Source organism: Artemia franciscana, chromosome 17 (genome assembly GCF_032884065.1).
Source record: "Artemia franciscana chromosome 17, ASM3288406v1, whole genome shotgun sequence".
In the NCBI taxonomy this organism is placed as follows: Eukaryota; Metazoa; Arthropoda; class Branchiopoda; order Anostraca; family Artemiidae; genus Artemia; species Artemia franciscana.
In genome coordinates, this window is record NC_088879.1 from 39,145,735 (window position 1) to 39,158,453 (window position 12,719).

Below are 12,719 nucleotides of genomic sequence, written 5' to 3' on the forward strand. Positions count from 1 at the left end.
TTACTGAGTTTCATTTTACTGTTATAAATTTATATACAGTGCTCAGGTACATGTGGTATTTTTCTTGGAAAATACCAGTATAACACTTAGGAAACTTTGGAAGTCTGTACCTGGTAAACAACACCTCCTAGCTGATTAGAAAATCAATGCCAAGCATGGAGACTTTCTCTATTTGTTATGTTTTGTAATCAATAATTTTAAGAAGTGAATAACAGTAATGTAAACCTTACAAAATCATGACCCAGACATTATTATTAACACCATTTTATTGACAAACACTAATTTTTACAATGGAAACGTAGTCAATTTCCTAATAACTCTAGAAAACCACTTTAAATAATTACATTAAGTATTAGCGAAAATTTTCCCTATCTCCTCTTATAAGCTTATTTTCCCTTTTATGTTTTTTTATTTTTCCTTTTATTTTTTTCCCTTTTATGTTTTTTCCCTTTTATGAGGGAACCTTTATGTTCCCTCTTATTATGTACCCTTTTCATTTCATATTCATCACTGGTGCTTTTTTGCCTTTAAGACATGCCTTGTCATGAATAACCCCCTTAAGACACCAATCGATGGTACACAAAGGAATATAGTGTTCTAACTAAAGGGGTTCACGTTCAAATATACAACAAATATACTGCTAAGCTGAAGATTCAGTAATGCCCTAGGCTCCAAGAGCATTTGCCTTGGTTGCCCAACTTGTATTTCTTTTAATTTCTGCACATTTTATCTCTTGGTACAGTCCTCTTTTACAGGCAAATGGACGGCTTAAGTAAAGTGAGTCTCCTTAAATCTAGTTGGCAAAATAAATATACCTGATACGGAATATAATTCCAAAAATACATATCTATTGAATGAAATAGGTAAAAACTTGCCTTCTCTCGATATTGTCTCCTTGAAGAATCTAAACTTTGAATTAAATTAGTTGCATGACCAAGGAAGAGAGCATAGCAGGTGGCACCACTGATCATGGATAGCATAGTAAGCCACATATCAGTCAGTGATTGCGGTGGAAATCTTCCGTAGCCAATGCATAGCATATGAGACATGGCCTTAAATAACGCCCAAGAATATTGTTCTAGCCAATATGATTCCTGGAAGAAAAAAGTCAAGTCAAATAAGTGATGGCAGACTTGGCATTTCGAGCCAAGCACTTTATTTTCTTTACGTTAAATACTTAAAACAGTACGGACTATCGCTTAATTTTCGGTTTTAGATTTTGAATTTTAGAGATTTTCGTAATAAATTTTAGATTTCAAAGATTTATTTGTTGATCAGCAAATAAATATATAAAATATGAAACTATAACTGATTATTTTGACTCTTCCTTGGCCCTCGAAGTTTTTGAACATTCAGATTTGCTGAGACAATTTTCATTTCCACATTAAAGGGTTTACCACCATCTTTTAGGGAGACAATTGAAATTTAAAAGATACATCAATAAAGACCTCGCTTTAAATAGAGATAATGGAGATATTCCTACAAACCCAATTTGCGAATACTTAAATAAAAGGGGATCAAGTTACGTTTTTTCCTAAAGCAAGATTGTTTGACCGTTTTAATCAAACAGTTCGTGGTAAAGACCTTTAAATAAGGAGCGATGTGGCTCAGTAGTAGCCAAAACTCTAAAAATAAGGAATTTTGATATTAATAAATATATCAAAAGAATTAGCTTAATATGCTGATTACAAATACATAAGATTCGTTAAGCTTAGTGTTACCCATAAAGCGCTACGAACCTGAAAAAATTTGCCTGATTTTCGAAAAAGGGGACAAAACCTGAAATTAAAGAATCCTAAAGAAAATGACACTATCAGATTCAGCGTATCAGAGAGCCCTATTGTAACTTCCCCAGGCGTGGTCATATCAAACCAATGATCCTAGAACATCGGAAGAGGGCTCTTTTGAACGAAAATAAAAAGTTCTAGTACCTTTTTTAAGTGACAAAAAAGAACGGAGGACAAATAGCCCCCCCCCCTTAACGTCTATTTTGACATAGCCATTTTCTTCAGCATAGCTGAAAGCCTATGTCTCTGGAGACAATATGACTCCTCATAGCCAATGAGGATAGGTCTCTAAGTTTTTTTGTTATTGGGAAGTATAAAGATATGTTTCGGGCGGGGGAGGCATTATTCAGGTTTCCATGGGGATGATTTTCTCTGTGGAGGGAAATTTCCTGGGGTAATCTTTCAAGGGAAAATTTTGCATTAATAGGATTTGACAGAATTCCTGTACAAAATCTTTTTGTTTGTCTTACTTTGTCTTTGCCTACTCAATTTTGGACGTGGAGGTGTTCTGAGGGAATTTTCCGGTAGAAATTTTCAGTGTGTTTAGATTTCCGAGAAATAATTTCCATGGAAGGAGGGATTTCCGGAGTGATCAAAAAAAATATTTGAACTTAAAGTCTTTTTCAAATGAAAGTATACTAAGGAGAATTTTTCAGGCTGAATCTTCTGCAAGAAATTCCACAGGGAAGGTGGATTTTCAGTGAGGACGGAATTGCCCGGAAGTAATTTTACGAGAAGGGTGTATTTTACGAAGGAGAAACTTTCTACGGGTGAGTTTCCCAAAAGGGCAAGGAATTTTTCACTGAGGGTGAGCCAGATTTACCAGCTTTATTTGACAACGATCAGAGATTAAATGAAAAAACAAGTTTTTCAACTGAAATTAGGCAGCAACACTAAAACTTAAAACAAACAGAAATTATTTAGTCTATGAAGAGGTTACCCTCTGCTTCAATACCTTGCTCTCTTACCTTGCTTTCTACGCTAAAGTTTGACTGTTTTTCCCAATTTTTTTAAGAACGACTTCTGAAACACAAGGTCGTTTGATTAGAATTAAAAAAATTACTTTATTTAGGGGGATTGCTACTCCCTAACACTTCGATCTTAACTCTAGGTGTAAAGTGAACATAGTATTTCAGGAATTGTTCTTACAGAATTGGGACACAATTCAAACCGTAGCATAAAGAATGAGGTGTTGAGGAGGAGCAATCCTCCTCATATGCGTAAAATTTCTGTTCGTTATAAGTTTTAATGTTGTTCCTTATTCCAGTTGAAAAAGCTTGTTTTATTTATTTAATTTCTGATCTCTTTTAAATAATGTCGGGAAATCTAGCCAAACCTCCACGGAGAAATCCCTTCTCCCCATGAATTTATTCTTTAGACAATTCAATCTTGGTGAAAATTTACCCCAGGCAATTACCTTTAAAACTTTCACGTGTAAAATTGAGTCGGCAAAGAGAAAGCAAAACATAAGAAGAATTTCGTATAGGAATTCTGGCAAATTCCCCCAGTGTAAAATTCCCCCTGAACAACTAACTCCTGGAAACTTTCCTTCCAATGGAAAATTATCCCCGTGGATAATCCCAGCCGCAGAAAATTTACCCCGCCCCCACAGAAAAAAGATATATGCATACTTCCAAATAAAAAATACTGCACGTAAACAATGGGCAAATTTTGTAACTTAGACATTTCCCCACGATCTGTGGGTAGTCATGATATATCCAAAGGTATTGTTATTCAGCCTTTCAACTATGCTTCACAAAATGGTTATCTCAAAATTTTGATCGGACAATTTTGAGAAAAAAAAGGCTCGGGAGGGGGCCTCGTTGCACTCTAATCTTTTTAGTCACTTAAAAAGAGCAGTAGAACTTTGAATTTCCATTTGAATAAGCCATTTCTTGCTATTTTAGGACCACTGGAACGATTTGATTACCCTTGGGAAAAAATAACAAAAAAATAAACACGCTTCTGTGATCTTTCTTCCAGCAAAAAATACTGAATTCTGCATTTTTGAAGGCAGGAGCTTGAAATCTTTACAGTAGGATTCTCTTATACGCTGAATCTGATGGTGTAATTCTCATTAAGATTCCTTGACTTTTAAAGGTCGTTTCTCCCTTTTTTGAAACTCAAGAAAAAAATTCATGCTCGTAGCCTTTGATGGGAGAGACTAAACTTAATGAAACTTATATATTTGGAATCAGTATAATAAGCCAATTCTTTTGATGTATCTATTGGTATCATAATTTCGTTTTCGTTTGGTTGCATGTTTGGGTTTCATTTATTCATTGATATTGATGTAACATTGTTATTGTGTTCAAAAAATATTTGACTTTATTTTTGCTCGTCTCTTTAGTAAAGATGGTTGACGAGGAAAAAGCTGTGAAAAGTATAATGGCCAAGGTGGAGGGTGCTACCCAAGTTTATCTGGGAATTCTAGTTTAATTCTGGTAACTGAGATTAGATTATTCTAACAGTATCCTTAGTATGAATGTATCTGTGTTAAAAAAATGTGAGTTGAGAAACACACGGAGAGAGGGAAAGAGAGAAAGAGAGAAAAATAAGCGAAAGAGATTACTCCTTACAAGTACCTGCACAGTGGATTATGTTTCCTTAAAGAGTTTTACTAGAAAAGCACACTTTAATTTTTGGTACAAAATGAAAAATCCTCAAGATATTTTCTTCTAAAATATTTTCTTTCTAATCTAAATGTTGGCCCTTGGGCTTCTTTGCTTAGGCAGTTGAATTCTGTTCTACTTCATTAAGATTTTTCAAAAAGTTTGTATAGAAAGTAAAGTTACTTAGTGATTCAATTCAATTCAATTTATTGATATAGTACGTATAACAAACTGTGATTACTGTAATTAACACTGATCAGAGTGATGAACACTGTGATCTGTTTTTCCGTTACATTACACCCATAGCCTACTATATCAGTTTTTTGTTTACCAAAATTTTTGTTTACCAAGATAAAAATGGAAAAAAACAGCCCTCTCTAGATATTGAGAGCTATTATTTTTTTAATCTAGATTTTAGCCCTTAGCCTTCGTTGTTTACAAAACCCATTTATATTTCATTTGTTTTTTGGAGTACCTCAAAATATGAATAAAAATATATTAGTAACATCATTGTTTTTTTCTGTTACATTATATCCATAATTAATCTTTTTTTGTCAAAATATACATCAAAACTGAAAAAAATAGTTCTTATTAACTGTCTCAGATATATTGGAAAATAAGACATATGGAAAGATTGAACGGAACGCTTTTTGTTTCCAATGACAAAATGGGCTAGAAAAATTGCCATATTTCAGTGATATAGAAAAGTGATTCTTCAGCTGTGACGATAGTGACAACCTGGCAAAGATGAATCCCTAAATCATGAGAAAAAATCAGCCCATTTGAACAATAATGAGAGTATAATAACGAGCATAATAATAATAGAGTATAATAATGAGTACAATAATGAGCAGTATATATATATATATATATATATATATATATATATATATATATATATATATATATATATATATATATATATAATGTATATATTGTATATATTTGTATATATATATATATATAACTTTTGTAAACAAAAGTTTGGATAGGTACGAAATGTATTTCCTCAAACCTAATGGGGCAAATTTAGATTTTTCTTCGATTTTTCTATGCAGATACCAGGAAGAGCATTTTGTAATGAAAATACCTTCAAAGAAAGTATTTTTATTAATGTCGGGAAAGGTGCGGGTAATCTATGGGGCAAAATCACCTCCCTACTCTCCTCCACCCAATCAACAACACTACAGTTTCCTAAGGTTTTTGTAGTCTTCGGACAAATTGGAAATACACAGATAAGTAACAATACAACGGAGAAGTATCTTATCATACTTAAAAGATATTTATTTTATTATATATTTTTTGTTTCTATATATATTTTGTTTCATTTTATTTGTTCATTTTATTTTATTTGTTCATTTTATTGTTTCATTTTGTTTCATTTTTGTTTTATTTTGATATTTATTTTGTTTCTAGTTAAGCATGAAAAACTGATGAAAAACTTTATATACAATGGAACTGTGGTATACCTTAACACACCGTTGTTGGTCATTTGACCCCATAGCACAAGGATAGGGCAATTGGAAAAATCAGTCACCCCTCCTGCATATTACGTTGGGGCTGTAACAAGTAGTTAGTAGTAGTAGAATCAGTAGTTATACCCATGTTTCCTATTTTCTTTGATCTATACCTGTTTTGCTTTGTAATAAAGTCTTTTCAACCTGAGTTTAGGGGCTAACTATTTTAGACAGTCGTCGAAGGGATAAGTTAAGTGGTAACATTTTTCTAAGTAAAGAAAACCTTCAAGGAAGTGGTCAAGGGTTCCAATTCACGAAAATACAGTGGGGGGGGGACAATGTATTTTCAAAACATGATGGGGGGACAATCTGGGTGGTTTTTCAATGTTTTCAAGGAAATAACACAAAAGAAGATGTTTTCAATAAAAATATAAAAAAGAAGTGTTTTTTTCAGAATTTAGGGGTACGAGCTCAAAGGTACGCTCACAGGCTCGCTATTGATAGAAAACAGAAATAGTGCGACAGTATGGATATTATAATACTATATATTATTATATTATATTATATTACATTATATACTAAATATGAATACATTTTATGCCGTCTGCATTTCTGGCACCTGCATACTATATATTAGGTCGTCTGCATTTCCTAGCCGAAATTCACCCCCATTGCAAAAAAAAGAGTCTTATCAATGGTTTCGTCCGAGGAATCGCTTCATATAATATGACTACCATTTTTAATATATTTATGCCTATTGCTCACATATTATTTCTCTGATATTATAATTTTAGATCTTTATAAACAAATTTATTAAATATTGTGCTAGTAGTCCATATATAATACTGATTCCACCGCACAAAATCTAATATGTGTAATGTGTAATCGATTTTCTTGAGTCCAAAATGCATGACCATTTGTCAAAAATGCACCAAAAACCCTAGAAGGTTCAAAATAAAACCTAATATGTGTAATAGATTGCTAAATCATTCTTAGTTAAAATAAATTAGGCTACACCGACATTGACTTATTATAAGCCAATAGCAATGACCTTTCGATTTTCTTGAGTCCAAAATGCATGACCATTTGTCAAAAATGCACCAAAAATCTAAAATAGGTTCAAAATAGAAGGTTCACTTTGAAGGTTCAAAATAGAGTGGCTCAACAGTTGCTTTATTGCAGTTACTGTTTTGCGTTACTGTTTTAAAAAGTAGAGTTGAGAGAAAGAATGAAACTTTTGCGTAAAGAGTGGGGTGTTGAGGAGGGAACAGCCCCTTTCATATACGGAATAATTTCTGTTCGTTTTAAGTTTTATTGTTGCTCCTTACTTTCAGTAATAAAAACTAGTTTTTTTTATTTAATTTACATATAGAAATAGTTACTGGGAAGTATAAAGACGTTTTCAGGGGGATTTTTTCTGGTAAGGAGAGGGGAGTCGAAGGAGGGGGTTGCGTGGGATGATCTTTCCATGGAGAATTTGGGGGTGCAGGATTTTCCAACATTCTTTAAAAAAAAACAATGAAAACATAAATATGAAAAAGTTTTTTGAATTGGATGTAAGGAGCAGCATTAAAACTTAAAACGAACAGAAATTATTACGCATATGAGGAGGTTCATCTCCTCCTACATACCTCGCTCTTTACGGTAAAGTGTTTTTTGTAATTTCAACTGTTTATTCTATGACCATTGTGATTCAGGGGTCATTCTTAAAGAATTGGGATAAAATTTAAGCTTTAGTGGAAAGAGCGAGGTATTGACGAGGGGACGAACCCTCTCATATCTATATATATAAAAATAAGTTGTCTGTGTGTGGATCTGTGGATCTGTGGATCAGGTGACGATCCACAAAAAAGGTAAAAAACTAAAAACTAAAAAAAAAACTGAAAAAACTAAAAAAAGGCAAAAACTACAAAAAAAACTAAAAACTAATAAAAAAAATAAAAAAGCTAAAAAACTAAAAAAACTAAAAAACTAAAAAACTAAAAAAACTAAAAACTAAAAAAAAAACTTAAAAAAAGGAAAAAACTGAAGAATAGAAGAGAAAAGGAAAACTAATAAAATTAAGAATAAAAAAAAAAAAAAGATAAAAACTAAAAAAAAAGTAAAAAGAAAAAACGAAAAAAACTAAAAAAGCTAAAAAAAAGGTAAAAACCAATAAAAAACTAAAAAGAAAAAAAGGAAAAAAAACTAAAAAAACTAAAAACTAAAAAAAACTAAAAAAACTAAAAAAACTAAAAAACTAAAAAAACTAAAAACTAAAAAAAAAAACTTAAAAAAAGGAAAAAACTGAAAAATAGAAGAGAAAAAGAAAACTAATAAAATTAAGAATAAAATAAAAAAAAATAAAAAAGATAAAAACTAAAAAAAAAAGTAAAAAGAAAAAACGAAAAAAACTAAAAAAGCTAAAAAAAAAAGGTAAAAACCAATAAAAAACTAAAAAGAAAAAAAGGAAAAAAAAACTAAAAAAACTAAAAACTAAAAAAAAAACTTAAAAAAAAGGAAAAAACTGAAAAATAGAAGAGAAAAAGAAACCTAATAAAATTAAGAATAAAAATAAAAAAAAATAAAAAAGATAAAAACTAAAAAAAAAAGTAAAAAGAAAAAACGAAAAAAACTAAAAAAGCTAAAAAAAAGGTAAAAACCAATAAAAAACTAAAAAGAAAAAAAGGAAAAAAACTAAAAAAAATTTTCATCTAAAAAACTAAAAAAAACTAAAAAAGGTAAAAACTAAAAGAACTAAAAAAGGAAAAAAACTGAAAAATAAAGGAGAAAAAGAAAACTAAAAAAATATAAATAAAAATAAAAAAACTAAAAAGATAAAAACTTCAAAAAAACTAAAAAGAAAAAAGAAAAAAACTAAAAAACCTAAAAAAAAGGTCAAAACCAATAAAAAAAAAACTAAAAGGGGAACACTGGGACACAAATGACGACCGGAATACTGGGAATATAAATGACGACCGGGACACAGGGAATGTTCAATTAGCAATCACCATCAACAAATCTCAAGGGCAATCATTAGAATCATGAGGTATAGATCTGAATATGGATTGTTTTTCCCATGGACAATTATATGTTGCATGTTCAAGAGTAGGTAAACCTGACAATCTAAATAAATGACGACACTCAAAGAGAAAGCGACCGGGACAAAAGGAATGTTCGATTAGCAATCAACAAAGCACCGGGACACAGGGAGTATAAATGACGACGACCCGGACACAGGGACATAACTACAAAGGGGACGCCGGGGTGCACAGGGGGATATATAAATGACGATGGCGACTCAGGGAATGGTCGATTAGCAATCACCATCAACAAAACTCAAGGGCAATCATTAGAATCATGAGGTATAGATCTGAATACGGATTGTTTTCCCATGGACCATTATATGTTGCATGTTCAAGAGTCGGTAAACCTGACAATCTATTTATATGCACAGACAATGGGACAGCAAAGAATGTTGTATCGGCTGACGTCATGAAATTAGTTGTCGTCATTTTTGTTATGACGATGCTTAGTATATTGTAAAACGCATTAATTTGGTTAATAATATACCATTTAAAACACCAAAATGAACATGCTGGAGTAGTCACTCGGTGAGAGAGGGTGTCAGAACGGAGAATGAAGGTCCCAGGTTCAAATCCTGGTTAGGCTAAAAAAGGTAAAAAACTAAAAACTAAAAAAAAAACTGAAAAAACTAAAAAAAGGCAAAAACTACAAAAAAACTAAAAACTAATGAAAAAAATAAAAAAGCTAAAAAACTAAAAAAAACTAAAAAAACTAAAAACTAAAAAAAATTAAAAAAAAACTAAAAGAAAGGAAAAAACTGAAAAATAGAAGAAAAAAAGAAAACTAATAAAATTAAGAATAAAAATAAAAAAAAATAAAAAAGATAAAAACTAAAAAAAAAGTAAAAAGAAAAAACGAAAAAAAACTAAAAAAGCTAAAAAAAAAGGTAAAAACCAATGAAAAACTAAAAAGAAAAAAAGGAAAAAAACTAAAAAAAAATTTCATCTAAAAAACTAAAAAAAACTAAAAAAGGTAAAAACTAAAAGAACTAAAAAAGAAAAAAAACCTAAAAAAAGGAAATTTTGATCCGTTGACTGTAGGAAAAATGAGCGTGGGAGGGGGCCTAGGGGCCCTCCAATTTTTTGGGTGGCGCGAAGCGCCACCCCAACAGCTAGTACGTAATAAAAATCTAGAATATAGAAGCTCGTTACGTAGGTTGATTCGTAAGTTTATAAATTCGTAAGAATTAATATTTTGGCTTGCTATTAAAATTTTCGACAAAATTTTGTGACAAATTTTAATAATAGTTTTATTATATTATTTTGAGTGGATGGAGAGGGTTAAATATTATTCAAGGAATAAGATATCCACATAGTTTTTGACCTTTAATAGAACTTAAGGTATTCCCACCCCCCTATCCTATTGCAAACTTGAATATTGACGAACAATTATAGGAATTTTTATTATAATTATCACTTGGTATTATATTTCTTTGCAACTGCTTGTGTGTTTAAATAAATACATTTGTCACTCAATTAACAAAAAGATAACTGTTTTGTTGAACTATTTCGCCAAGAATCAATGCAGACAGATTTTTTTTTCTGTTTGAGTTGCTTTTGGTTCTGGAATCTTAACTTAGGCGCATTCATGATTTGAAATTTTAAAGCTCTTTGGAGTAAAAAAAAAAAAAAAATCAAACTAAAAATCAATGTAACCACATTTTCTTCCAAAATTTATAGCCTGGGTAAGTTATTCCTGGTCCCTCCCCTCCGAGTAAAAACTTAAAATCTACTTGACCCCCTATCGTCTAATATTACCTTAAATTTTCACCCTTCACCATTTTCCATTCCCGAGATAGTGTAATTGTGTTATTTGGCAACCTGAATGCATTTAGTGTCTTTTGATTTAGCGCTTCCTTTCACCCGAGCCACAATCCCAATTCCTTCCCCCCCCCAGTATTCCCTAAAAGTTTCGATTTAATACCGTAAGCCGTTTCCAAGATATTGCACATACGCCATTTAGATATCCTTGCAGCACATAATGTCTTTTGGTCTATAATATTAGTTAGTCGAATTTAAATTATCAGTTCCTAGGAGCTTATATTATTGTGATTTTCTTGGCCAAGTAAATGATACGTGAAAGTTCAAGCAAATCTGACATCTATAATCAGACAGGACATTATAAACCTTATATTTAAACAATGGGCGATTTGTACAATTTGCTGCCCTTGTCCCAGGGGCTGTATGGGTCAGGTCATTTCCGGAAGCATATCCGTTGAACCTTTCAACAATTGGAAATAAAATAATTAACTCCAAATTTCAATCTAATAGCTTTGGGCTTATGGAGGGTAGGTAGGAAAAAAGAGAACGGGAGGTGGTATGGTTTCCTTCTAATCCTTATAGATTCTTAATAAGGGTACTAAAACTTTGAATATCTTATTTTAATCGCCCATTTCCGTTGGTTAGACATTCCACATATGGTAATTTTATATAGATATATTTATTGAACCTTTTTACTATTTCGAATAAAATAGTTATCTCAAAATTATCATCGGCAATCCTTGGGGTTATGAATGGTGGGTAGGAAACTAACTGCACCAGCAGTTAGTGTCTTTTGGTTTCATTTTCAAATCAAAATCAATGTTCCCTCTTAACAAGCCATGATTATTTCAACCTAAAACCCCAGCCCAACCCTGGAATATTGCAGATAACTATTTTAAGATCCGGGCAGCATACAATGTCCTTTGGTTTTTCTCGCTACTTTACCGTGCATGAACTATAAGGCCGATAGAATCTTATAGCACAAAAATTTCATTTTGTCTGAATTCGAGCCAAAATTGGTTAGCCCCATCCTCCTCCTCTAAACCCGCTTTTGAATATCCCTTGTCCCACTTTCCCCTTTCCTTTCTGCAGCAGTACCTGGGAGTTTCAAGTCCACCCCTCAAGCCGTTTTCATGAGACTGCACAATCGGATGCAGAGATGGATACAAATAGTTTTCTTCGATTCGCCTCTGCCCCCTAACAGAGTCATAATCTAAAATCCAAATGAGCGACCTTCCCTCCCTCAAAGATTCAACTTCGTTGCTTAAACCGTTGATTTCCTTTCCGAAGATATTGCAAATATATTGTTTTTATTGCCTGGACTCATAATATGGACTCATAATATACATAATATATTCTAATTTAGTCAAAAACCCGACTCCACATTCCTTCAAAGTGTCAACTTAATACCCTTAATCATTCCTGAGTTATTGCACATACGCCATTTTACACCCTGGCAACGCAAAGTTAGTTTTGATTTATCGTGATACTTATTCATTGCATATATTATAAGTCTACTTAAAGATTGTAATGGGAAAGTTTATTTTTAATTGGATTGGGGACAAAAATTATCAGCTGCTTTCTCTTTCTGGCAACACTAAAATAATTCCTTCCAAATTTTTCATTTTTCACTTTTTCACTTTTTCCCAAATTTCACTTTTTTCCCAAATTACTTCGCCGAAAAGTACCTAAAAGTTCCAACTCTGTCCCCAATGCCGTTGCCAAGACATTGCAGACATAATATTTCGGCGAACTAGATGCACATAATTTCTTTCGTTACCTTCGCCCCCAGCTCAAGATAAAATCTTATGTAACTCTATGTTCCAACATACCCTCAAAATTTCAACTTGATCCCTTAAGCTGATTTAATTTCGAAAATGAAGCTGTTTTGATCAGCATCATTGCGTAAGGCTCTTAAATGTACAACAAAGCCAGAAGAAAAGAACAAAGCAATAGTTCGGAAACCTATAACATTTCAAAAGGATTTTTTGAATATTGTTTGGCATTTTGACAGAAAGACATACTTACAAAATTCTT

The 12,719-nt window shown here is 31.9% G+C and overlaps 1 protein-coding gene across 3 annotated transcripts in view; it reads right to left on the reverse strand.

Annotated features, from left to right (window-relative positions):
* The window catches only part of LOC136038225 (potassium/sodium hyperpolarization-activated cyclic nucleotide-gated channel 3-like), a 292,504-nt gene that overhangs the window by 98,014 nt on the left and 181,771 nt on the right, over nucleotides 1-12,719 (reverse strand). For all 3 annotated transcript variants that reach the window (XM_065721317.1, XM_065721319.1, XM_065721318.1), the window contains one exon: nucleotides 876-1,094. In XM_065721317.1, coding sequence (XP_065577389.1) covers nucleotides 876-1,094 — 219 coding nt within the window. The remainder of the gene's footprint in view (nucleotides 1-875; nucleotides 1,095-12,719) is intronic.